At 44.4% G+C, this 24,655-nt stretch overlaps 1 protein-coding gene and 1 long non-coding RNA gene across 38 annotated transcripts in view; one reads left to right on the plus strand and one right to left on the minus strand.

Moving 5' to 3' along the window:
• DLG1 (discs large MAGUK scaffold protein 1) overlaps nt 1–24,655 on the minus strand; it is a 428,909-nt gene that overhangs the window by 22,752 nt on the left and 381,502 nt on the right. For 22 of the 37 annotated variants that reach the window (XM_074963286.1, XM_074963276.1, XM_074963269.1 and 19 more), the window contains 2 exons: nt 11,359–11,400; nt 9,537–9,572 (listed from right to left, as the gene is read on the minus strand). The exons of 1 other annotated variant lie outside the window; for it this stretch is intronic. In XM_074963286.1, the coding sequence (XP_074819387.1) occupies nt 9,537–9,572; nt 11,359–11,400 (78 nt within the window). The remainder of the gene's footprint in view (nt 1–9,536; nt 9,573–11,358; nt 11,401–24,655) is intronic. 14 more of the 37 variants (XM_074963271.1, XM_074963291.1, XM_074963290.1 and 11 more) reach the window with 2 other exon arrangements.
• LOC141993731 (uncharacterized) lies at nt 2,706–24,377 on the plus strand. The gene is made up of 4 exons (XR_012640934.1): nt 2,706–2,746; nt 10,213–10,274; nt 12,456–12,645; nt 24,284–24,377. It is a non-coding gene; the product is annotated as an uncharacterized LOC141993731 (long non-coding RNA).

Raw genomic sequence — 24,655 nt, forward strand, 5'->3', positions numbered from 1 at the left:
TTTTATTAAATACATAAAGTGTGAATAACCTTATTTACAGCATGAAGATTTTTATGGGAAATGCTGTAAATTTACATGAAGCATGAGATAAGAGAAGTTTTAGGCGCTATTAAATGCTCTTGCAAATGTTTTACTGAACACAATGCATGCATGCTGTCATTCACTGCTAGATGCAGAAGCACTTGCATTGAGATCCTTTCTACACTAGAAGGGCCAGCATTTAGACTGTAGATTTTCTTGTTTTATATTTAAACAAAAAATGCCCCAAACTTGTATACAAATGTCTTAAGCTGTTGCATAAGCTTTTTCATAAATTGATATTTAGCCAAAATATCTTTATATAGTAAAGTTCTTAATTAAGAAAAGGCATTTTTATACTGTATATGCAAAATAATGCTTATCAACACATTTTATTTGTGACAAAGGAATTTTAAATTTGAACTAGGAAAGATGTAAATGCTGAAACTGTTCTCAGCTCCAAAAAGCACATCAGCAGTGAATGAGATAAAAACATAACTTAATACTGACCTTCAACAGCTGCAAGCTTTTAGAATGTCAAATGCAAGCATCTGAAATATACTTCAGCTGCCATCACTGCACCATTAAAAAGTTTAGTGTTCAACATGATGAAAATCTCTCACAACAAAATTTTATTAAAATCTATTAATCAAGTCAACTAGTTGACAGACTATAAAATTAAAAATTTAAAAGCTAGAAATTCAGATTACACATTAATTATTCTTTAAACAAGATATCCTTTTGAATGTTCAACTAATACAACTAATTTGCTTGGCTAATTTTTGGAGAATTCACTGAAGTTCACCATACACATTCATGGGTAATAAGTGATCCTAATGCTGCTACAATCAATTGTATATCAATGGATGACATCTGAAGATCTTTCTAAATTCATATATTGCTATAAATATTCCCCTACCCTCTTTTATTTTAAAGCAAAGAGCATGCTTTTTTAAAAAAAACGAAGTTTGTAATCTCAGAGGAAATGGACATTACTTACCTCCCACTGGAGGTTCTTCAAGATGTGTGGTCCTATCTGTATTCCACACGTGGGTATGTATGGACACCAGGCACCTGAGTCTGGAAATTCTAGCAAATAGGGTCCATTGGTCCACACATGTGCCACAGATTGTCTTGTGCTCTGAACCGAGGGCATAAAGGGCAGCACAGACTGACACCTGTCCAGTTCCTTTTCTTATCGCAAATCTAGACATGATCCACAGCAGAGGGGACAGATGGCAGGTAGAGGACCACACACCTTGAAGAACCACCATTCCAGTTATAAGTAACCAACCTCCATTTCTTCTTCAAGTGATGTCCTCTACGTGTAGTCCACACGTGGGAGATTAGTAGGCAGTATTCAAGGAGGAAATGATGGGATGCAGATGTTATGGCTTTCTGCAAGATTGCTGTCCTCACAGCTGTATCTGTAGTAGAAGACTGGACCAAAGCAGTGTATTGTAAAAGCCTGTAAGGAGCTCCAGGTAGCTGCCCTATATTTTTCTACGAAAGGTATGTCTCACAAAGATGCTGTAGAGGTTGCTTGTACTCTGGTGAAATGGGCTGTCACTAGGGCATCACTTGGGATCTCAAGCAGGTGGCGGTGAAGTATAAAAAATTTACCTCATGTTTCCCGAAATTTTACCAAATTGCATCAGCTTTGCATGCTAACTAAAACAGCAATTCTGCAGCAGATTGGAGTGTCTTGTTCTGTGGGGTGGGGTGGGGGGGTGACTAGAATCCACACCTGGTATGGAGGCCATGCGGGCAGGAGGTGGAGTTTAGGGGCTGGGGGTGTGGAGTAGGATGAAGAGACTTGGCAGGGGGGAGGCAGATCCCAGCAGAGGGATAATGTTGGGGTAGACACCCTGAGATTGGGGCGTGGGTATAGAGGATGGAGTTGGGTGAGCCAAGAGGGGTAGGGGACGGGCCTTAACAGATGTAATAGGATTGGTGGTTTTCTGTGCCATCCCCCCACCCCATGGTAGCATCCTCTGGTGGCCAGGCTGGCCCTTCACTCCAGCCAAATGCCTGGGACTAAGCCAGCCCAGCCCTGCCCCATGCTGCCTCAGGCATTACTAGGAGATGGCAGCAGAGTCCTGGGTGGCACAGGCTGTGCAGTAAAAAAAGGCCTGGCAGTGGCAACCCTGTTCCCCAGGCCATCACCACAGTACCCCTTGCCCAGAGCCCGCTCCAAGTCTTCGCATTACCTCTTCTCTACGGACAGCATGCAGGGAAACCTAGAAAGGCAGCACCACCCCTGCTGACCATTAGTAGTAGCAGCCCGAGCTCCTCTGCCAATGCTGGGGGAAAGGAGGGAAAGGGAGACTTACCTGCTCAGCACTGCCCTGCCTCTAAGGCCACAGCAGCAGCAGAACTACCAGTCTGGGGACACTATTCTACCAAACGTGTCAGGAGTGTGTGTTGGGGGGAGGGCTTCACCCCCCCTCCACTCCCTGCGGTGGCACTCAGGCTCTCACTCCCTCTGTGGGAGGGAAGGGGAGAATGAGAGAGTTGATAGCAAAGGGTAATGCAGGCTGAAATCCATTTAAAGAGCCTCAGGGCAGATACAGCTTGACTCTCTACCTCTCTGTTCTGGTAATAAAAAGCCTGGGTGTTTTTCTAATTGCTTTTGTTTTTTGCAGATAAAAGGCCAGTGCCTGTCTGATGTTTCAAGAGTGAAGACTTCACTCCTCACTGGAGGCCTGCAGCTTTGGAAAAAATATCAGTAAGTAGTTAGTTTGACTGATAAGAAACTCTGTAATTACTTTGGGGAGAATTTTTGGGAGAAGGCAAAGAAAGACCTTTGCTTTATGAAAAGTAGTAAATAGTGGATCTGCCATGAGTGCTCCCAGCTTGCTCACCCTTCTGGTTCATGTGATGGGGTCTAGGAAGGCAACTTGCATCCTGTGATGGGACATAGAATGGGTGGCTAATAATTCGAAAGGAAGTTTAGTAAGAGCTGACAGAAGGAGGTTGAGGGCCCACTGAAACATTGGCCTTACCAATTGTGGAAAAGATCTAACAAGTCCTTAAAGAAATCTAGTTGTCAAAGGATGACAAGTGAAAATAGTGTGATCCTCAATAGGAGGCTGAACAGCACTGATTACTGTCCGATGGATCCATAGGTAACAGAGAGAGACCTGACATCTTAAGAGTAAGTAGGTAATTTAGGATAGCAGGGATCCCAGCGGACTCTGGAGATAACTGGTGTTGTCATGACCAAGAGGAGAAATGTTTCCATTTGGCTTAATAACTTTTTATAGTTGAATCCTTTCTGCTCTGGTTGAGGATGGATTGAACTGCTATTGAGCATGAAAGCTCTACATGTGATGTCTATCCAAATACAATACCAGGCCTTGAGTTGCACTGGCACTGGTTTGGGACGCCTTATTGTGCCATTGTATTAAATCAACAGATCCAGAAATGGTCAGATGTCGATGGGTGGACAGGTCAAAATTCTCAGGAGGTCTGCGAATCATCCCTGACTTGTCCAACTGAGCTCAATAAGGATGACCTGAGCTCTGTCATGACAGATCTTTTGCAGGACTTGTGGTATCAGAGGGACCGGATAGGAGGTCCCTCAAGGGTAATAGAAGGGAGCTGCCCTTTGAGCCTCAGCGCAGAGCATTCTGGAGTAGTAAAAAAGACGTTTTCTGTTCTCTTTTGAGGCAAACAGATCCCATGACAGCGTTTTCCCTACTGGCTGAAGATGTTGTTGAGAACAAAATTGTGAATCTCCCACTCGTGGTCTGTTGAAATATATCTGCTGAGTGTCTGCTAGGGAGTTCTACATGCCTAGTAGATACACTGCTAAGAGAGTGATGTGATGTCTGATAGTCAACATCGAGTTGGTGTAACTCCACACGGAGAGGGAGTGATCTTGTTTCTCCCCTGCTTGTTTACACAGAAGACAGTTGACATATTATCTGATATTACTTGCATGTGACAGGATCGGCTGAGCAGAAGGAATGCACTGCAGGTCCAACGGATTGCCCTTAATTTCAGTAAGCTGATGTACATCCCAGCCTCTTGATGGGTCCAAATCCTGGTGTGGTATGATTGTTTGTTTGTAAGAGCTCCCCAACCCAATATGGAGGCATCTGACTATAGTTGCCTCTGATATAGGAGTCAGGAAAGGAAATCCCATCCCAAATTTCTCCAGCTTTGTCCACCAGGTGAGAGAGACCAAACCCTTGTCTGTTACTGTTACAGTTACTGGAACTGACTTTGTCTTTTTCTGGTGAGTAGACAGATTGAAGCCAGGTCTGTAAACAGCAGAGTTGGAGCCTAGCAATTGGTGTAATGTGGATTCATGAGTCCATGTGGCCAAGGAGGGAAAGGCAAGCCCTGACAGTGGTATGAGGTTTGAGGGTGATGTGACATTCTCCACTCCAAAGTACCCGATACTTACCATATTGATGTAATTATATGTTTTGTACAAAGTATGCCTTGTGAGGTATCATTCTAAAAGTCTTGATCTGCTAAACATTAATACATCATTGGATTGTATGTGCTGTCATTGTATGCGAAGTTATAAATTTTGGCTATGCATGTGTTATTGAAAGATGTTGTGAAGTTGGAAACACCCAGAACTAGCCTTTCAGGTATCTAGACAATGCTAATGGCCCATCAACAAAGACAGTGGACCATGGAAGAGCATATTCTCAGACAGCCTATGGATAATGGATGCTATGACTCAGCAAGGCATGCAAGGGCATGTGACCAGACCACATGACACTGAACTCCATTTTGGTACCTGTATTTTTCCACAAAGGGGCTGGTAACTTGGCTTAGAACAAAGGGGAGAGTCTTGCCATATGGAGAGACTATGAAAGATGGGGAGTGACATCATTTTGGAGGCTCACTCCCCACACAAGAGAACACCTGGAAACACCTGAAGAACAAAGACTGAACTGGGAGAAGTGCTGGTCCCAGGCTAAAGTGATTTCTAGCCTGTGTATAGAAGCTTGGTGGACTGCTTGTATCATCAGTCAGGGTGAGATATTGCTGATTCAAATCCTATTTAGTATATTAGGCTTAGATTGCAGTTTTGTTTATTTGCTAGGTAATCCACTTTGATCTGTTTGCTATCACTTACAATCACTTAATTAACTACAGAAAGATAGATTTTAACTTGTTTTGTTTTATCTTAACCAGTGTGTTTTTGAGTGAAGTGTTTGGGAAAAATCTCAGCTCAGTTAACAAAGGCGTTGTGCATATTCCTCTCCATGTAGAGGGAGAGGCGAACTGGGTAATACATTCATACTGGTCAGGTTTTTGACCAGGGCAGGACGGTACAGCTCTGAGGTCCTAGGCTGGGGATTTGGGGGTATTAGAGAGGGTAATAGCCTCCTACTGTTGATTCATGCAGTGGCTGGACAGAGCCGGCATGCAACTGCAGCTGGGTATGTCCCTGCCTGTGTGACTGCTGGTGGGAGTGTAGGACTAGGAGTGGTCTGCAGCTTGTCACAGCAGCACAGTGCGAGAGGGAACCCAGGCTGGTGAGTCAGAGGGCACAGTGGTACCCCAGTTCCAGGTTGCACTTTGGGGGTGACTCGTCACCATGGTAAATATGGGGTACTTTGGAGTGCAGAATGTCAAGGTGATGTGTTTTATTAGATTGCTCATGATGTGGAATCTCTTAGTGGGAAGATAGGCTCTTGCTGCAGTCAAATCCAAGGTTGCTCCTATGAAGCCCAAGGTCCTCACAGGCGTCAGTAGACTTTTTGTAGTGATGGAAATTCCCAGGGAAGATGGAGTAGGAATGCTGTTGCTGACTAGCTTTCTGTGATGGACCTGCCTGTCGGAAGCCATTATTGAGATACAGAATGACAGTAAAACTATTTCATCTCATCCAAGCTGCTACTACTGAAAGAACATTTGTGAAGACTCTGGGTGATGCAGCTAGTGTGAATGGAAGGACTCTGAATTGGAAGTGGTCCTGCCCAATGAAGAATCTAAGAAATCTTCTGTGGGAAAGGTGAATATCTGTATGAAAATGAACATCCTTCACGTTGAGGGCTGCAAACTAAGTGTCCTCTTCCAGAAAGGGGATTATTGATGCCAGTGTGACTGTGAGGAATTTCCAGATGAATACATTCAGTTGGCATAAGTCGAGAATCAGTCTCCTTCCATTGGATTTTCTTGGGACCAAGAAATATGGGGAGTAGAACCCAGTCCCTTGATACTGAGGAGGCATTGGTTCTAAAGCCTCTTTCTGAAGAAGAGAGTTTACCTCTTGACGCAGAATTTCCTCATGAGCGTGGTCCCTGAGAAGGGGCCCAAAAGGTGGTCTGTGGTGGGGAGGCAAGATAACCACCAACACTGTGCAATTGAGTTTATGATGTTTAGTACTCACCTGTCTATAGTTATTTCTGCCCAGTTGTGAGCAAAGTAGTAAGGTGACCACCAAAGGCAGGGGGAGTAATGATACATGGCATCAATGTCAGCATGCTGTCCTCAACTGTATCTTCTAAAGAACCCTTTGGTTATTGGGTGGTGGTTGTAGAGGTAGAAGCAGCCATATATCTAGATCTTTGAGTCCTTTGCTTCTTACATGGAGGTTCATGTGACTGATGATAGAACACCTAAGGAGGTGGTCTGTGTGTATAGTGTTGCTTATGATGATTCCTCTTGGGGGCTGGGGTGTAAATGTCTAGAGAGTATAAGTTTGTTCTAGGGACTTTTAGAGTGTGCAAAGACTTCTCAGTCTTTGCATTTAAAAAGGCTAGACTCACCAAAGGAAAGGTTTTTGATGGTATTTTGGACATCCTTGGGGAACCCTGAAGATTGCAACCATAACTCCTTAGGACTACAACTGTGTTGATGGCTCTAAAGATAGTATCAGCTGTGTCAACTGCCCCTTGAAGTGATGTTTTGGTCATCAGCCTACCTTTGACAATGAGGGCATGGAACTGGCCCTGTCTTGCTAGGGAAGTTTGCCTTTAAATTCTGTACATTTGGCATAATTAAGGAAATTATATTTTGCATCATTGCCTGGTAGTCAGCAGCTCTGAATCAGAGACTAGCTGAAGAGAATACTTTCCTACCCAAAAGGAAGAGGCATTTAGCGACCTTATTAGTTGTGGGATTATTGGAATACCGAGCCCTGGACTTCTCTGTAGCTGATTGCACACGTGTTGGGTACTGGATGGGTAAATATGGATTTAGCCCCTTTTGCTGGTACAAAATACCATTTCTCAGCTCTCTTTAGGGTAGGGCAACAAAAGGCAGGGGTGTGCCACAGTGATCTGGTGAATTTCACGATGGCTTGGTTAACTGGAAGGGCCACCCTCGAAAGGCCAGAAGGCTGGAAGGTGTCCAATAGGCCCTGTTGTGGGTCTTGAATCTCTCTGATGTATCTGCAGCTCAGCTGCTACCCTCTGCAACAACTCCTGGTACAATTTGTGAACATCAGGTGGACAGTGGGATGAAGGGGCAACTGGCTCATCCAGTGAGAAGGATGATATACCATACAGACCAGGCTTGATGTCTTCTTCCTCCACAAATTCTGATGCAGCCAGTTGTTATTGGCCAGGAGAGGATTCCTGCACACATCCCAGGCCTCTGTTGTACGGATCCTACAAGCCCCAATAAGACAAGCAGAGATCATCCAGAGGGGGAGGAACCAATGGCATCAGGTACCAGTAGTGCCCTGGAAAACCATATTTGGAAGGAGGCGGGAGATTCCAATACCTTTTTCGATCTCTGACTAACCTTCCTCCCCTTTTGGGGGTGGGTGGAGGAGCCTCATCAGGAGCATCAGATTCACTTGACATGATAGGCACCTGTCCTACTGGCAGCACCGATGGAACCAGTGGGAGGACGTTAGTTATAGACATCATAGGGGCTGATATTCCTTCCCTCAGGGTGGTTTCCCTGGGTGCAGGGATGTCTCTACAAAGAGCTGGATCTGATAACAAGGGAGATTGTGGGCAGGGCAAAGCGAAGACACCTTCCAGCGAGGTGAAGTTTTCAGTCCTCCTTGGTACCTGGGGGGGCTCCTGAGGAAGGTACCAGTGGATCTAATGTTTGGGGGATCCTGCATGGAGAACGTTGGAGCTGTTGGATGGGATCCCAGCATTGAAAGCCCAGACAGACGCACTGAGTTCCACTCCTCAGGTTTGTAGGATGGATCCAAAGCCAGAACCAATAACATCAGATCCTCCTTCTTCCATGCCTTTCGTTCTTGGACAGAAGCTTTAGGGCTCACTGACTTTGACTGAGATGGAGAGGGGTCCTCTCTGAGACATATCTGGACAGAAATATGACTCTGTTCATGACCCGTAGTCTCTTGAGAGAGTTTGTTAGGCTTAAGAGTTTTTGCCTCAACTCTGGAGCTTGCGCTCAGAGGGGCACTGCTCATTATTTGAGGTTGTTGTATGGGGTGGAGATGGCCTGAATCTGAATGGGGTTTCAGAGCCTGCTCCATGAGGTGCTTACACAGATGGAGCTCTCATCCGTCCTGAGTTCAGGGAGGGAAAGAATGGCAGATACTGCACTTTGTGGCAATATCCCAGCGCCAGTGGTCATCTCTGATGGAGAAAGAATGGGAACAGGGGAGACAGTTCTTGAACCCTGGAACTCTTGGCGTAATCCCCCTTCAGAAGGAGAAGCATCCCAAAGTGGGGAGTAACTAAAAACTAACTGACAGGTTTCAGCGTAACAGCCGTGTTAGTCTGTACTCAAAAAAGAAAAGGATGCATCCGATGAAGTGAGCTGTAGCTCACGAAAGCTCATGCTCAAATTGGTTAGTCTCTAAGGTGCCACAAGTACTCCTTTTCTTTTTGTAAAAACTAACTGTAAACGATAAAATATTAAAATACTAACTACTAAACTATTTACAAATTGTATTATAGTTTCACAAAAAAGGAAGACTGAAATGGACATGGGATTCCAACTCAAGTCTTATGGTAGTAATGAGGAACTGGAGAGATGTTAATTCGCACTGCCCCTTCATGTCCTCAATTTGGAGCACAAGGAGATCTATTGCGCATATGTGGATACTGCTCACTCGAATTTCTGGACTCAGATTCATAGATACCCATGTGTGGAATACACATAGGGACCATCACTTGAAGAAGAACTGTCTTTTATTTTAGATTATTTACTTTGTGGTCTGAGTCTATTATAGCAATAGATGAGTGCACATCAGTTTGAATTTTTTTCTCAGTAGTTAAGACAAGAAACATGCAACTTGGATAACTGAACACCTCAAAAAATAACTCATGCAAATGGACTTAGAGAAAGACAGTATATACTTTCAGAACCTCTTTTAGGCTAGAGAGAGAAACAAAGTCACTCAACTATCAACTCAGCTATAAGGGACTCCAGCTAATATGTAACAAAATACTTTTTGAAAGAAATCACTTTGCTATAAAGTCAAAAATCAGTTAAGCAAAACATTAAACAGAAACAGCAATAGCAAATATAAACAACCCACTGGTTGAGGGCAAAAAGTATATATTGTCAATACTGTTGAACACTTTAGAAAAACAGATATTAATAGAATGGACCTTTTGAACAACCATACTCATCTGTAATCAAGATAACTTTCATATTAGACAGCAGAAAGAAGAAATTAAAGAGGTAACTTTAATAAAAATAATCATTGCTTAGAATTACACATTCTGTCAAATTCCACAGAACATTTATACTGTGCATAGAGTTTTTGCCAATGAAGAATAAAGTCCAAATATCATCACCTATAATGAATCACCGATCATAATAGAAGCAGCACTGACGAGTGACTGGAAAACTTAAGAAAACAGCAGCTTTCAAGAGACACTGGCAAGTTAATAAAACCCAGTTTTTTAAGAGTAAATTTACCTGTGTGGCTAACATTACCAATTAGTTAACTTTTCTTCATCCTTGCTGTTTCTATTTTGTGTTACTCTGTTTCTACAATACACAGACTAGTCAGTTTCACTTTTGTTAATAGTTTCTTATCAATTTCACTTTCATTTTCTCAAGAGTGCAGCAATATCAGGGTTGCAAACACAGAGAATATTTGTTTGCTTAAAATATTTTCTATTAATGATATTTCTATTAGTAAAATTTTGTTTTGTACCAAAATTGACTTGGCAGTGTCCATTTAAAAGGATGCAGAGCTCCCAAACTCATTTACCTGTTGACCCATTCCCCTACCGTCTGTCCAAACTCTATAACAACAGTTACTAAAATATCTTTCAGGAATTTATACTTGGCAAACAGACAACAGGTGGTGAGCCGTGGCTAAAACTCACAGTGCAAAGGTATGCCTGTCTGTTATCTTCTTCAGCTCTACCTAATTTCCTGTATGTTTCATCTATCTGTTCTATTGTACCCTATGTCTTGATCCCAAAAATCACTGTGTTTGGGACAGTCCTGTGCCTGCTTGGAGCCTTAGTAATTTTGTTGGGCGGGGGTCTGGCCATATGAAATAAATTTCAGGATCGAAGCCCTGAATAGTAATCACGTTGGGAAAGGGACTATCTTTTTAACACTACTTTGTTCAGTGCCTAGCACAATGGGGCCCTAAATCCCTGTGTGGGCCTTAAGGTTCTACTATAATAAAAACAACAATACTTAAACTCAGTCTAGTCTTTCAAATGTATCATGCAATTAGAATGACACAGTCCAGGGGTTTCATTTAACAACATTAATTCTGGTGCTAAATACCAGTAATCCATTGTATAGCCTTTGAAGACAACTCAAAATAAGCAGCCCTATTTCACAAAACTACTAAGTAAAAGCTCGAAGAGAAGGAGAAATGAATGATAACTTACCCTCACTTTCATTTAAAATATTTATGTATCACACTTTTAAAAAAAACAAGTATTTCATATTTAAGCATGCAATTACACATTGAATTTATCAGCTTACATTGTTAGTACAAAACTTACTAAGTGCTTGTCTACAGAAGAAAGCTGCACCAGTTTAACCAAAGGTGAAATTTTAAACTGATTTAGTTAAACTAGTACAAAAGATCAAGTGGACCCTCTTACTTCAGTTTAAACCAGGCTGATCTTGATTCAGTTTAAGTCAATTAGTCACTCTTATATCAAAATAAGAATGTCCACAAAGGGTTTGCACCAGTTCAACTAAATCTATCAGTAACAATCTATTTAAGTAAAAATGGTGCAACTTTGTGTTGACAAGGCCTAAGTACACTCAGTTATATAAACAGAAAATTTCTCAGTAACTCATCTGAGCAGATAAAATAAGACCACCTGATCAGCTCCAACTGCAATCCATGTTTATGTATCACGTGAATATCTGGAAAAAAATACCCAGACAAACCCAAACTTAAAGGTAGTAACAAGGATTCAAAATAAAGAAGGAACTTATAACACTTACGGTAACTACTTTCACTATCGCTGGCATTAGAAGTTACATGTTCTGAAATTGCAACAGAATGGAAAAATAATGAAAACACACTAAATGATGGGGGTTCAAAAGAAAAACTGACAAACATAATCAAGATGAAAGACAATACTGACACTGATCAAGGATATGAGACCCATAAATAATGCATATAAAAGTCTTAAGGCATTTCTGATAGTTCTAATCATTTAGCTCAATATTACACAAAAAGAACTGTAGTAATAAAAAGGAAACCATTAAACATTTTTCACATAAAAGTAAGACTATGAAAAAAATATAAACCCATGTTTCATGCCCAGTCCTGCAATCCTTGTGCATTTACCTCATGAGGAATTTTTGCTGTGCAAAAGCTGATAGACCGCATCTTTAAGGTATGTTATTGTCCAAGCTTGTTACTAATGTAGGATGCACTCTAGAGACATGTCACTAATCTGCACGGAGAGTCTAGCAGCAGAAAATAATGGAGTATACACTGAATATAGCAATTAGTTCAGTAGTAGATACTTTACTTTTTATGCTATGTTAATTAACCATTTATAATTTATCTGAGGTGCACTGCAGAATTAAGATCTACTTTGTTTTCTGTTTTGCTTTGAAGAACTTAACAGTCTTGTGCTGAGTATCAATGTGGAACTCACGCTTTTCACATAATAACAACCCATAAAATGGGTTGTTTATCTTAATTAAAAATGACTGATTTACCAGATGTGAAAGTTTCTATGCTATATGTTGTTTAAAAGTGAAATATACTTTGCTTTCCATTTTAGAGACTTAAGCACAGCAACAGTTTACTAACACAGGTGAAGGATGTACTGAAATATTAAACTGACATTTAACTTAGATGAATATTTACCTTTATTTTGTCGACAACTTTTTGCAATTACTTATAATGATCACAAAAATGCTTGCCATTTAGAGAATGCATAAAGGGTATATAAATCAGCTTTTGATACACTTTCAGATCAAAACAGAAGATGGAAGTTTACATGGGTAGGCTTTTTCTGTGTTCTCTTTATGACTTAAAGAACAATATACATGTTTTAATAAGAATTTTCTCATTCCCTTCCCAGCTCAGCTTCTCATCCTACAGTGAATTACTAAGCCTGTACTTGCAAGCTTGTTGTCATGGAGAGTATTTGTGATCTCACAAATGCAGCATGGCTCCTTCACTCCAAGATCATGAAGAAAGTGGGTTATGAAGGAGGGAATCCATGGTTGAAATATAAATAAGCTTTTAGTGATTTAGCAAATATAATAAAAGTAAGTTATGCACAGCATGACAGATAACCTGATTAATGTTTTCAATATAGCATCTGACCTAGAGGATTGAGTGATAGCATAGTGTTTTGCAAACGTGTGCTCTGAGGCCCGTATCTATCACAGGGATATTGTTCAGGAAGGCTATAGATGTAGCAATGGCATGCACAGAGTGGGATCAGATCCCTGGTGGGTGTTCCTTGTTATGCAGTTGACAGCAGAGTTGGATACAAATAGAGGTCCATATAGATAGTCTCTGGGTTGATATTGCACATCCCTTGGAGCATTCTGTTGTGGAAATAAATAGTCTTGAAGATTTCCAGAAGGGTTTGGTTCTTTCTAAGTAAAATGCTAAGGCTCGTCTGACATTTTTTTGTTTTTAGTTTTTTTGTTGAAGAATTGCCACTTTTAAGTCTCTTATTGAGTGACCAGGGAGGCTGAAGTGTTCTCCTACTGGTTTTTGAATGTAATTCCTGATATTAGATTTGTGTCGATTTTATTCTTTTGCGTAGAGAGCGGTGGATCATCTGCTATTTAAGAATACGTTTCACTCATTCTGTACATGCTAATTTGTCGTGTTGGAACCACGTAGGAGCCATGGGATGATTTAGCTGGGGATCGGTCCTGCTTTGAGCAGGGGGTTGGACTAGATGACCTCCTGAGGTCCCTTCCAACCCTGATATTCTATGATTCTATGCTTTGAGGTGAAGTTTCTCTGGATTTGGGTGGAGAGTCCGATCTCTGTTCTGTGAGAGGAGATCCACCAGCAGGGGAAGAGCTCATAGAGCACATACTTCCAGGTGCAACAGGAACCTAGTTTGTAAGGGAACCTAGTTTGTCTTGGCCACGTTGGAACAATCAGTATGACATGGGCCTTGTAGTTCCTTATCTTGTGAATGACTTGTGAGATTAGAGGTATCGGTGGGAATGCATACATGAGTGATGTGTCCCATGAGATGAGGAAGGCATCCCCTAGTGACTTGGGTGCTAGTCCTGCCCTGGAGCAGAAAAGTGGGCATTTGTGGTTTGTTGCTGATGCAAACTGGTCTACAGATGGATAGCCCCATTATTGGAATGTCGATTTGAGGACACTGTCATATATTTCCCATTCTTGTTCCTTGGAGAAGTGTCTGCTTAACATGTCTGTTGTCATATTCTGAAACCCCGGAAGCTAAGATGGTTATGTTGTAGTGAAAGTTCCACAATTTCAGGGCCTTGGTGCAGAGTGAATGGGAGCGAACTCCACCTTGGCGATTGATATAGAACATGCATGCTATGTTGTGGGTCAGTATGCAGATCGATTCATTCTGTATGATTGGGAGGAAGTGCCTGCACACATTGCATACCACTCAGAGCTCCAGAAGATTGATGTGGAGCTGAGTTTCCATCGCTGACCACTTTCCTTGTATGGTGTGCTTGTCTAAGAGAGCACCCCAGCCTATCAAAGACACGTCGGTCGTGATTATTAGTGACAGAGGATCCAGTTGGAAAGGGATCCTTGTGCAGATGTTTTCTGGTTTTGTCCACCACTTTAGTGACACAATGACCTTTGAGGGTACTGTCACTCTTTTGTTTAGACTATGTTTGCTGGGAGTGTACACAGTGCTCAGCCAGCTATGTAGGCAATGCATATGTAATATCGTGTGTCTGACAACGAACATCGTAGCTGCCATATGACCTAATAGTTGTAGGCAGGTTCTGGCAGATGTTTGAGGGCTGCTGGTGACTGTTGCAACAGTGCCCTCTCCTGTGTGGAATCAAGATAGGACCTGATGAATTCCAGTTGTTACACCGGGATTAGTGTAGTTTTCTGTATATTCATCTGCAACCCTAGTGTCTGGAACAGTTCAGTGATTGTCTGCACCATGTGTGTAGCTTCTTCCTGAGTTGTACCTTTCAGTAGACAATTGTCTAGGTATGGGAAGATCATCACTCCTCTCCTTCATAAGTGGGCCACCATTACTGTTAGGGTTTTTGAAAAAACTGGAAGGGCAGTGGAAAGGCAAAAAGGTAGTATTCTGTATTAGTAATGGTTGAGCCCTACCGCAAATCTTAAAAATTGCCTGTAATATGAAAATAAGCATTTTGGAGGTCGAGGGCTGAAAACCAGTCCTGCTTGTCTAGCGCTGGAATAATTGTGGCCAGTGTGACCATTTTGAATCTCTCTGATTCTGCACAAATTTGTTGAGTTTCCAAAGATCTAAGAGGGCCTCCATCTGTCGTTTTTCTTTTTGATGAGAAAATAATGGGAGAAAAAACCCTTCCATTTTTATTGAGTTGGAACTTGCTCCATGGCACCCAATTGTAGGACATGGTTCATTTCCTGTTGTAAAAGGTGCTTGTGAGAAGGGTCACTGAAGAGGGACGGAGAAGGTGATAGGGTAGGGGGTAAGGAGAGGAAGGAGATGGTACAACCCGATTTTATAATCTCCAGTACCCATTGGTTCATTGTTATTGGTGCCCAAGCATGGTAAAACAGGTGCAGGTGGTGGCCAAAAGGTTTGGTAGGAGTATTTGACAGCACAGTATTGTGGGGGATGTCATTCAGACCCTCAACGAAGACTTTAAAACTGTGGCTTGGTAGTAGATGGTTGTAAGGACAAGGACTGAGTTTGAGGGGCCCTATGTCTTTGTGAGCGTTGTTTATTTCTATTCTGGTCAAATTACTGCTGTTGTGGGCAATGGAAAGAGGTGTGTCTGCCCTTTTGATATGGTGTGTACCAGCGTTGCTTATCAGGTCACTTATTAGGCCTGAAGTGTGCAGGGTGGCCTGAGAATCCTGCACAGTGTGAAGGACGTCATCCATTTTTGCAGAGAAGAGCTTCTCCTGATCGAAAGGGAGATCCTCCACCTTGAGTTGGAGCTCTTTTGGAATATTGGATGACTGTAACCATGAGTCCCTCCGCATTACGATAGCTGTGGCCGTCATTCTTGCAGCAGTGTCTGCTATACCCATCGAGACCTGAAAAGCCGTACGGGCAATTAATTGTCCCTTGTTCATGATCACAGTGAACTGGGGGCGTTTTCCTCTGATAGAACCTCAAGGAATTCTTGTAGTTTATTGTAGTTGTCAAAGTCGTACCTTGCAAGAAGGGCTGAGAAATTGGTGACCCAGAATTGGAGTGTTGTCGATGAGTACATGAACCAAAAAGGTCTAAGCATTTGTGTTTTGTCTTGGTGAGTGGACCAGAATTCGGGTTGTTTGCTGTGATGGTTGGCAGCTTCCACCACCAGAGAGTTAGGGTGGGGGTGGGAGAAGAGAAAGTCCATCTCTGTAGCTGGTACAAAGTAGTTCCTGTCAGCTCTTTTCCTTGTAGGTGGTATGGTTGTGGGGGTCTGCCTAATATTTTTCTGCTGGCTAGATTATGGTATCATTGATGGGGAGTGCAATTTTGGATGAAGAGGAAGTTACTCAACTTGTGCAGTAACGATGTTTTTTTGAGATGGGTTTCCCTATGGGTGGCTCCACAGTAGGTGTCTGTGTGCCCCGGCACCTCTAATCGGAGACTTTTGATAGCAGTGTCCCATTGAGCCCACACATGTGCTCTCCCTCCCTCATGGTCTGCCTCGAGGCTATTTAGCACTGCACAGGCGAACCCCCCTCACTTCCTTCTCTACCACAGAGCCCTATAGAGAACTTCGAAGTAGAGGGGAGGAGGGCGGGTTGTGGAGCACCCATAGGGACACACATCTCGAAGAACCGTCGTTACTGTACAAGGTGAGTAACTTCCTCTTCTTCGTCAAGTAGTGTCCCTGTGGGTGCTCCACAGTAGGTGACTCCTGAGCAGTACCCACCACTGGAGGCTGGGACTTCGGAGTGGAGTCTTTTACTACAGAAAGTACTGTGGCGTCGAAGATGGTGTCAGCAGCTAAATCTTCAGTGATCACATAATGTTCTGTGAAAGTATGGGCAGAGGCCCAAGTCGTTGCTCTATAGATTGCTGAGGTAGGAGTATCCCTACAGAATGTGATTTGAGGTAGAAACTGATCTCGTGGAGTGCGTATGGACTCTGGACAGAAGCAAGTTGCGCCCTCGATAAGTGATTGATGCAACTAGAGACCCATTTGGATAGTCTGAGCCGATATCACAGAGCTTTTGGATCTTTCTGTGGACGAAAGGAAGAGTTTAGGGGATTTCCTGAAGTCCTTAGTCCTGTCCAAGTAGAATGCTAATGTCCTTCTAATATCTAGCATATGCACAATTGTCTCCCAGTTGCCACAATGTGGTTTTGGGAAAAAACAGGGAGATAGATCTGTTAATATGGAAAGTGCAGAGAAAGTAGGGAGAAACTTGGGATATGGCCTTAGAGTTACTTTGTCTGGGGAAAAAAAAAAAGGCCGTGAATGAAAAGGCCTGGGTAGAGACCGTCGAATCGTGGAAGTCAACAAATGGCTACGCAGGTGGTGTTGGAGAGAAGGCTTTGGATTCTTTGACCATGGGATGGTGTTCCAAGAAGGAGGAGTGCTAGGCATAGATGGGTTCCACCTAATGAAGAGAGGGAAGAGCATCTTCGCAAGCAGGCTGGCTAACTTAGTGAGGAGAGCTTTAAACTAGGTTCACCGGGGGAAGGAGACCAAAGCCCTGAGGTAAGTGGGGAAGTGGGATACCAGGAGGAAGCACGAGCAGGAGCATGTGAGAGGGCAGGGGTCCTGCCTCAAATTGAGAAAGAGGGACGATCAGCAAGTTATCTCAAGTGCTATACACAAATGCAAGAAGCCTGGGAAACAAGCAGGGAGAACTGGAAGTCCTGGCACAGTCAAGGAATTATGATGTGATTGGAATAACAGAGACGTGGTGGGATAACTCACATGACTGGAGTACTGTCATGGATGGATATAAACTGTTCAGGAAGGACAGGCAGGGCAGAAAAGGTGGGGGAGTTGCACTGTATGTAAGGGAGCAGTATGACTGCTCAGAGCTCAAGTATGAAACTGCAGAAAAACCTGAGTGTCTCTGGATTAAGTTTAGAAGCGTGAGCAACAAGGGTGATGTTGCGGTGGGAGTCTGTTATAGACCACCGGACCAGGGGGATGAGGTGGATGAGGCTTTCTCCCGGCAACTCATGGAAGTTACTAGATCGCAGGCCCTGGTTCTCATGGGAGACTTCAATCACCCTGATATCTGCTGGGAGAGCAATACAGCGGTGCACAGACAATCCAGGAAGTTTTTGGAAAGGGTAGGAGACAATTTCCTGGTGCAAGTGCTGGAGGAACCAACTAGGGGGAGAGCTCTTCTTGACCTGCTGCTCACAAACCGGGAAGAATTAGTAGGGGAAACAAAAGTGGATGGGAACCTGAGAGGCAGTGACCATGAGATGGTCGAGTTCAGGATCCTGACACAGGGAAGAAAGGAGAGCAGCAGAATATGGACCCTGGACTTCAGAAAAGCAGACTTTGATTCCCTCAGGGAACTAATGGGCAGGATCACCTGGGAGAATAACATGAGGGGGAAAGGAGTCCAGGAGAGCTGGCTGTATTTTAAAGAATCCTTATTGAGGTTACAGGGACAAACCATCCCGATGTGTGGAAAGAATAGTAAATATGGCAGGCGACCAGCTTGGCTTCACAGTGAAATCCTTGCTGATCTTAAACACAAAAAAGACGCTTACAAGAAGTGGAAGGTTGGACAAATGACCAGGGAAAAGTATAAAAATATTGCTAGGGGATGCAGGAGTGAAATCAGGAAGGCCAAATCACACCTGGAGTTGCAGCTAGCAAGAGATGTTAAGAGTAACAAGAAGGGTTTCTTCAGGTATGCTGGCAACTACAAGAAAGTCAAGGAAAGTGTGGGCCCCTTACTGAATGAGGGAGGCAACTTAGTGACAGAGGATGTGGAAAAAGCTACTGTACTCAATGGTTTTTTTGCCTCTGTCTTCACGAACAAGGTCAGCTCCCAGACTACTGTACTGGGCAGCACAGCATGGGGAGGAGATGACCAGCCCTCTGTGGAGAAAGAAGTGGTTCGGGACTATTTAGAAAAGCTGGACGAGCACAAGTCCATGGGGCCGGATGCGCTGCATCCGAGAGTGCTAAAGGAGTTGGCGGATGTGATTGCAGAGCCATTGGCCATTATCTTTGAAAACTCATGGCGATCCGGGGAAGTCCCGGACGACTGGAAAAAGGCTAATGTAGTGCCCATCTTTAAAAAAGGGAAGGAGGAGGATCCTGGGAACTACAGGCCAGTCAGCCTCACCTCAGTCCCTGGAAAAATCATGGAGCAGGTCCTCAAGGAATCAATTCTGAAGCACTTAGAGGAGAGGAAAGTGATCAGAAACAGTCAGCATGGATTCACCAAGGGCAAGTCATGCCTGACTAATCTAATTGCCTTCTATGATGAGATAACTGGCTGTGTGGATGAGGGGAAAGCGGTGGACGTGTTCCTTGACTTTAGCAAAGCTTTTGACACGGTCTCCCACAGTATTCTTGCCAGCAAGTTAAAGACGTATGAGCTGGATGTATGGACTATAAGGTGGATAGAAAGTTGGCTAGATTGTCGGGCTCAACGGGTAGTGATCAATGGCTCCATCTCTAGCTGGCAGCCGGTATCAAGTGGAGTGCCCCAAGGGTCGGTCCTGGGGCTGGTTTTGTTCAATATCTTCATAAATGATCTGGAGGATGGTGTGGATTGCACCCTCAGCAAGTTTGCAGATGACACTAAACTGGGAGGAGAGGTAGATACACTGGAGGGTAGGGATAGGATACAGAGGGTCCTAGACGAATTAGAGGATTGGGCCAAAAGAAATCTGAGGTTCAACAAGGACAAGTGCAGAGTCCTGCACTTAGGACAGAAGAATCCCATGCACCGCTACAGACTAGGGACCGAATGGCTAGGCAGCAGTTCTGCAGAAAAGGACCTAGGGGTTACAGTGGACAAGAAGCTGGATATGAGTCAACAGTGTGCCCTTGTTGCCAAGAAGGTCAATGGCATTTTGGGATGTATAAGTAGGGGCACTGCCAGCAGATCGAGGGATGTGATCGTTCCCCGCTATTCGACATTGGTGAGGCCTCATCTGGAGTACTGTGTCCAGTTTTGGGCCCCCCCACTACAGAAAGGATGTGGAAAGAGCCCAGCAGAGGGCAACAAAAATGATTAGGGGACTGGAACACATGACTTATGAGGAGAGGCTGAGGGAACTGGGATTTTTTAGTCTGCGGAAGAGAAGAATGAGGGGGGATTTGATAGCTGCTTTCAACTACCTGAAAGGGGGTTCCAAAGAGGATGGATCTAGACTGTTCTCAGTGGTAGCTGATGACAGAACAAGGAGTAATGGTCTCAAGTTGCAGTTGGGGAGGTTTAGGTTGGATATTAGGAAAAACTTTTTCACTAGGAGGGTGGTGAAACACTGGAATGCATTACCTAGGGAGGTGGTGGAATCTCCTTCCTTAGAAGTTTTTAAGATCAGGCTTGACAAAGCCCTGGCTGGGATGATTTAGTTGGGGATTGGTCCTGCTTTGAGCAGGGGGTTGGACTAGGTGACCTCCTGAGGTCCCTTCCAACCCTGATATTCTATGATGGATGTGCCATCAGGGCCGCTATTTCTCCTATGTGCCTAGCTGAGGTGATGGCAATTAGAAATGCTGTCTTCATGGACAGGTGTAAGAGAGAACAATTTGTCCTAGACTCGAGGGAGGTCTAGTCAAAGCCCTGAGAATTAGGTTAAAGTCCCAGGCTGGAGCGAGTGGTGTCACATGCGGAAAGAGATTCCCAATGCCCTTGAAGAATCTACGCATTAGTGGGGAGCAAACACCAAGTGGGAAGCCGTTTTTGCCAAGAGATGTACCTTAAGGGAGCTGAGTGAGTGTTTAAAATGTAGTGCAGAATCAGAGGGAGGAAAGATGAGGTTGGGTCTGTGTGTTTGGAATGACACAAACTTGGAGTCGTTTCCATTTTGTAGATAAGTATGTCGAGTGGTCAACTTTTGGTTGTGTTGCAACACGTTCAGCTTGTCAGAGCATTCTGCCTCTAAGCCTTGGGACTAAGAAGGAACCAAACCTGGAGGCAGAGGACCTGCGGGTTGGGGTGAATGGTCAGCCCATTGCTTTGAGAGAGCGGGTGAGGAATGGGCTGAAGAGAAACAGAAGGGCATATTGCCATCTGTGTCAGGTAAGGGAGCCATACTTGTCATGGTCAAGAGGGGCAATCAGAATAACTCTCGCTTTGTCTCGTTGAATTTTCAGCAGAATCTTGGATAGAGTAGGAAACTTGGAAATGACATACAAGTGGGCCCTGTCCCATGGGAAGATGAGGGCAACTGCCAGTGAATGTTTCCCCAGGCCGGCACTGGAGCAGTAACAAGGACCTTTCTTGTTCCGTTAAGTAGTGAAGAAATCCATAGTCAGTGTTCCCCATAGGGCGGATATCTTGAAGCATCTTTGAATTCAGTACATACTTGTTGTGAGAAAATTCCAACTGAGACTGTCGGTTGTCATGTTCTGTATCATTGGTAGATAGACAGCTGAGATGAGCACATTGTGATGGGTGCATCAATTCCAAAGTTTGAGTGCTGTCCAGGGAGGGAAATCTGGCAGGTCCTTGGCAGTTTATACAAAACATACAGGTCACATTAAGTCCTTCATGACTTTGTGTGGTGTTTTTGATGAAAGGCAGAGAGTATGCACAGGCACTCCTAACAGCCCTTAGCCCCAAAACGGTGACATGGAAGGTAATTTCTGTGGAAGACCATTTGTTTTGAACCTTGTGGTTGTGTAGATGAGCTCCCCAGCATATTAGGGTGGTGAATGTGGGTAGTGAGAGGAACGCTCTCGCTTGTACTGCATCAGGTTGGTGCTGATAAAGTCCAGTCACTGTACCGGGGTTAGTATGCCACTACAATGAAGAGAACCTTGGAGAATACCCTGTGTGGAGCAGTCTGTACTGATAATGATCCTGCCCCAAAGGTAAGCAGTAGGAAATCTCCTGTACAATGATTGTATCAAGATATGGAACTAGGCACCCTGTAGGTTCAGGGCTAGAAATCAATCTCTTTGCTCTCGAGCTGGTCCTAATTGCTGTGAAGTAGGGTAAGGTGACTTCTGAGTGGCGTGATGGGTATATAGATGGCGGCTGATGCTGTAAGGTATCATTGTTCAGGCCCTCGACCAGCTCATCAAAAGTACGTATAAGAGGCAGTTTGAGAGGTCATGGACTGGGGTGCAGACTGCTCCCACTTTTGAGCCCTGGCCCTTTTACACTGTGGCTCATAACAGCACTGAGATGGTGGGTATTGAGAAGATTGTGATCTGTGGTGCGGTTGAGAGGTATATCTTTTCTTCTGGCCCACAGTATAGATTCCTAAGGAGTGTAACATGGTCTGAGAATCCTTCAGGATGTGGAGAGAAAATCTGAATTCTCCGCAAAGAATCTGGCCCTTCAAACTGGAAGTCTGTAACTCTTTGAGCAATCTAGAGAGGTGTAGCCAACAAAAAAAAAAAAAAAATGTGTAGGATTTGTAGCAGCTTGTCCTGGATTTCTTGCACCTCCTTAATGGAATGTCTTGGCTGACGGCTACTCTTTTAAAGAGTTCTTGAAATTGTTTCAAGTCGTCTACTGTAGTTGGAGGCGGTGGTATGACGGCTTCAACAGGGGAGGAAGATGAATTCTGAGCTGGTGAAAAGCATTCCTGGTCCAAGCCTTCTTCCTCTTCATCTTCCATGCCTTTGGGTACTTCCAATGTGTCCCTACTCTGGGAAGGTGGAGGAGAGTGAATTTCCCCTCAGCCTGGAGTCAAGGGTCTAGTATATTGGGCCCTATGTGCCGCCCAGGGATCCGGGGGGGGGGGGGGGGGGGAAGCACTACAGAGGGAAAGGCATCGGAGGGCAAGTCCAGGATTGCCTGTACCATGGTTGCATCTCTCGAGGTTGGTGGATGTGGTCTTAACGGCCTTACATAGAGGTCTCCTCTCCATGGGTGAAGAGTGCTGGGAAGAGAACTGACTCCCACATATGTCCTCTTCATTGCTGGAGAGAGGGTGGGGAGCAGGTGAAGTGGTTAGCTGCTCCATTAGTTGGCCTGGCGATCCCTCGGTGCTGAGCAACGGCAACTGTGGTACCAAAGAAACCGCTATGTCTTTCTGGTGTAGGAACTGTTGCGGAGCTGTGTGCTTCTCTGGTGGTGCAGTTGCTGCCGATGCGGTCAGAGCTGTCCTTAGCCTGTCTGTCAGTGCTGATGGGGATGGCACTGCCTGTGGTACTGCTCTCAGTGCCAACTCTGAAATCTGATGAGGTTCAACAAGGACAAGTGCAGAGTCCTGCACTTAGGACAGAAGAATCCCATGCACTGCTACAGGCTGGGGAATGACTGGCTAAGCAGCAGTTCTGCAGAAAAGGACACGGGGATTACAGTGGATGAGAAGCTGGATATGAGTCAGCAGTGTGCCCTTGGTGCCCAGAAGGCCAATGGCATATTGTGTTATATTATTAGGAACACTGCCAGCAGATTGAGGGAAGTGATTATTCCCCTCTATTCGGCACTGGTGAGGCCACACCTGGAGTATTGAGTATTGGTCCCCCCACTACAGAAGGGATGTTGACAAATTGGAAAGAGGGCAATGGAAATGATTAAGGAGCTGGGGCACATGTCTTACAAGGAGAGGCTGAGGGAACTGGGGTAATTTAGTCAGCAGAAAAGAAGAGTGAGGGGGGATTTGATAGCAGCCTTCAACTACCTGAAGGGGGGTTCCAAAGAGGATGGAGCTAGGCTGTTCTCAGTAGTGGCAGATGACAGAACAAGAAGCAATGGTCTCAAGTTGCAGTGGGGGAGGTCTAGGTTGGATATTAAGAAACACTATTGCACTAGGAGGGTGGTGAAGCACTGGAATGGGTTACCTAGGGAGGTGGTGGAATCTCCATCCTTAGAGGTTTTTAAGACCCGGCTTGACAAAGCCCTGGCTGGGATGATTTAGTTGGTGTTGGTCCTGCTTTGAGCAGGGGATTGGACTAGATGACCTCCTGAAGTCTCTTCCAACCCTAATATTCTATGATTCTATGACTCCCACACCAGGGTGGTCGGTGCCATACAGGAGGAGTGTCTTGACTCCATTCCGGAGCGGTGGGGCTCAGCAGAGGTCCACAGAGGGACAGTGCCAGAGGTTCCCGGAACCTCAAAGATGCTCACTCTACTCGATCTCGGCACTGAGGATAATGACCTCGCCAGGGACCTTTTCTTTCTCTGCCTGTCCCTATTAGGGGAGGTTGCAGCTCGCTTCCTGGATGATTTGGAAGACTGAGCACTCCAATTAGCAGAGGTTTTGTTCAGGGAACCATCTGCTGCTGTTGATTTTTGTCCCTAAAGAGGAGGCTGAAGGGACTTTTCCATCAAAATCATCTTGAGGCGGAGATCTTGATCACGCCCAGCCCTGGCTTTAAGGTTGTGGCAATGGGCACGTTTTTGAGGGATATGGGTCTCCCCAAACAATGTACACACAATGAGTGGCTGTCTGAGATGGGTTTCACCTCACGACAAGAGTCACATCATTTAAACCCAGGCAAGCCAGGCATCGTGGGCGTTAAAGTTTCCCAACTGGGAAAGTGTGGGAAAAATAGCAATTAAAAGAAAATATCTATAGTAATTTTTTTGAAAAGAAAATAACTAACTAACCAAACTAGACTTACTAAGCTACAGCTAATCTAACTATTTCTACAGAGAGAAAAATGAAGAGGCAACATGGCCACTGAGTTCCATCTGCAGCCCAGGATGGTTGAGAAGGAACTGAATGGGTTGGGTTGTGTGTGCACTACATGAGGTGCCAATGGCACCACAAGATGACTATTGCGCACACACGCCCTGACCGAGCATTGCTACGGAAAATCTCCGATCTGTGGCGCAGGAATGCACCAACACCTAAAGTGGAGCACCCACAGGGACACTACTTGAAGAAGAAAATAGAGAGATAAAAGTCTACCTATAGAGCATGGAAGAAATGCATCCTGCGAAGGACACACCAAGCAGTATGCACCTTGGAGACACCATTTCATCAGTTTATTAGACTAACCAGTAGTGTATGCAGTGTTATAG

The sequence above is a fragment of the Natator depressus genome, chromosome 9, assembly GCF_965152275.1.
Source record: "Natator depressus isolate rNatDep1 chromosome 9, rNatDep2.hap1, whole genome shotgun sequence".
NCBI classification, from domain to species: Eukaryota; Metazoa; Chordata; order Testudines; family Cheloniidae; genus Natator; species Natator depressus.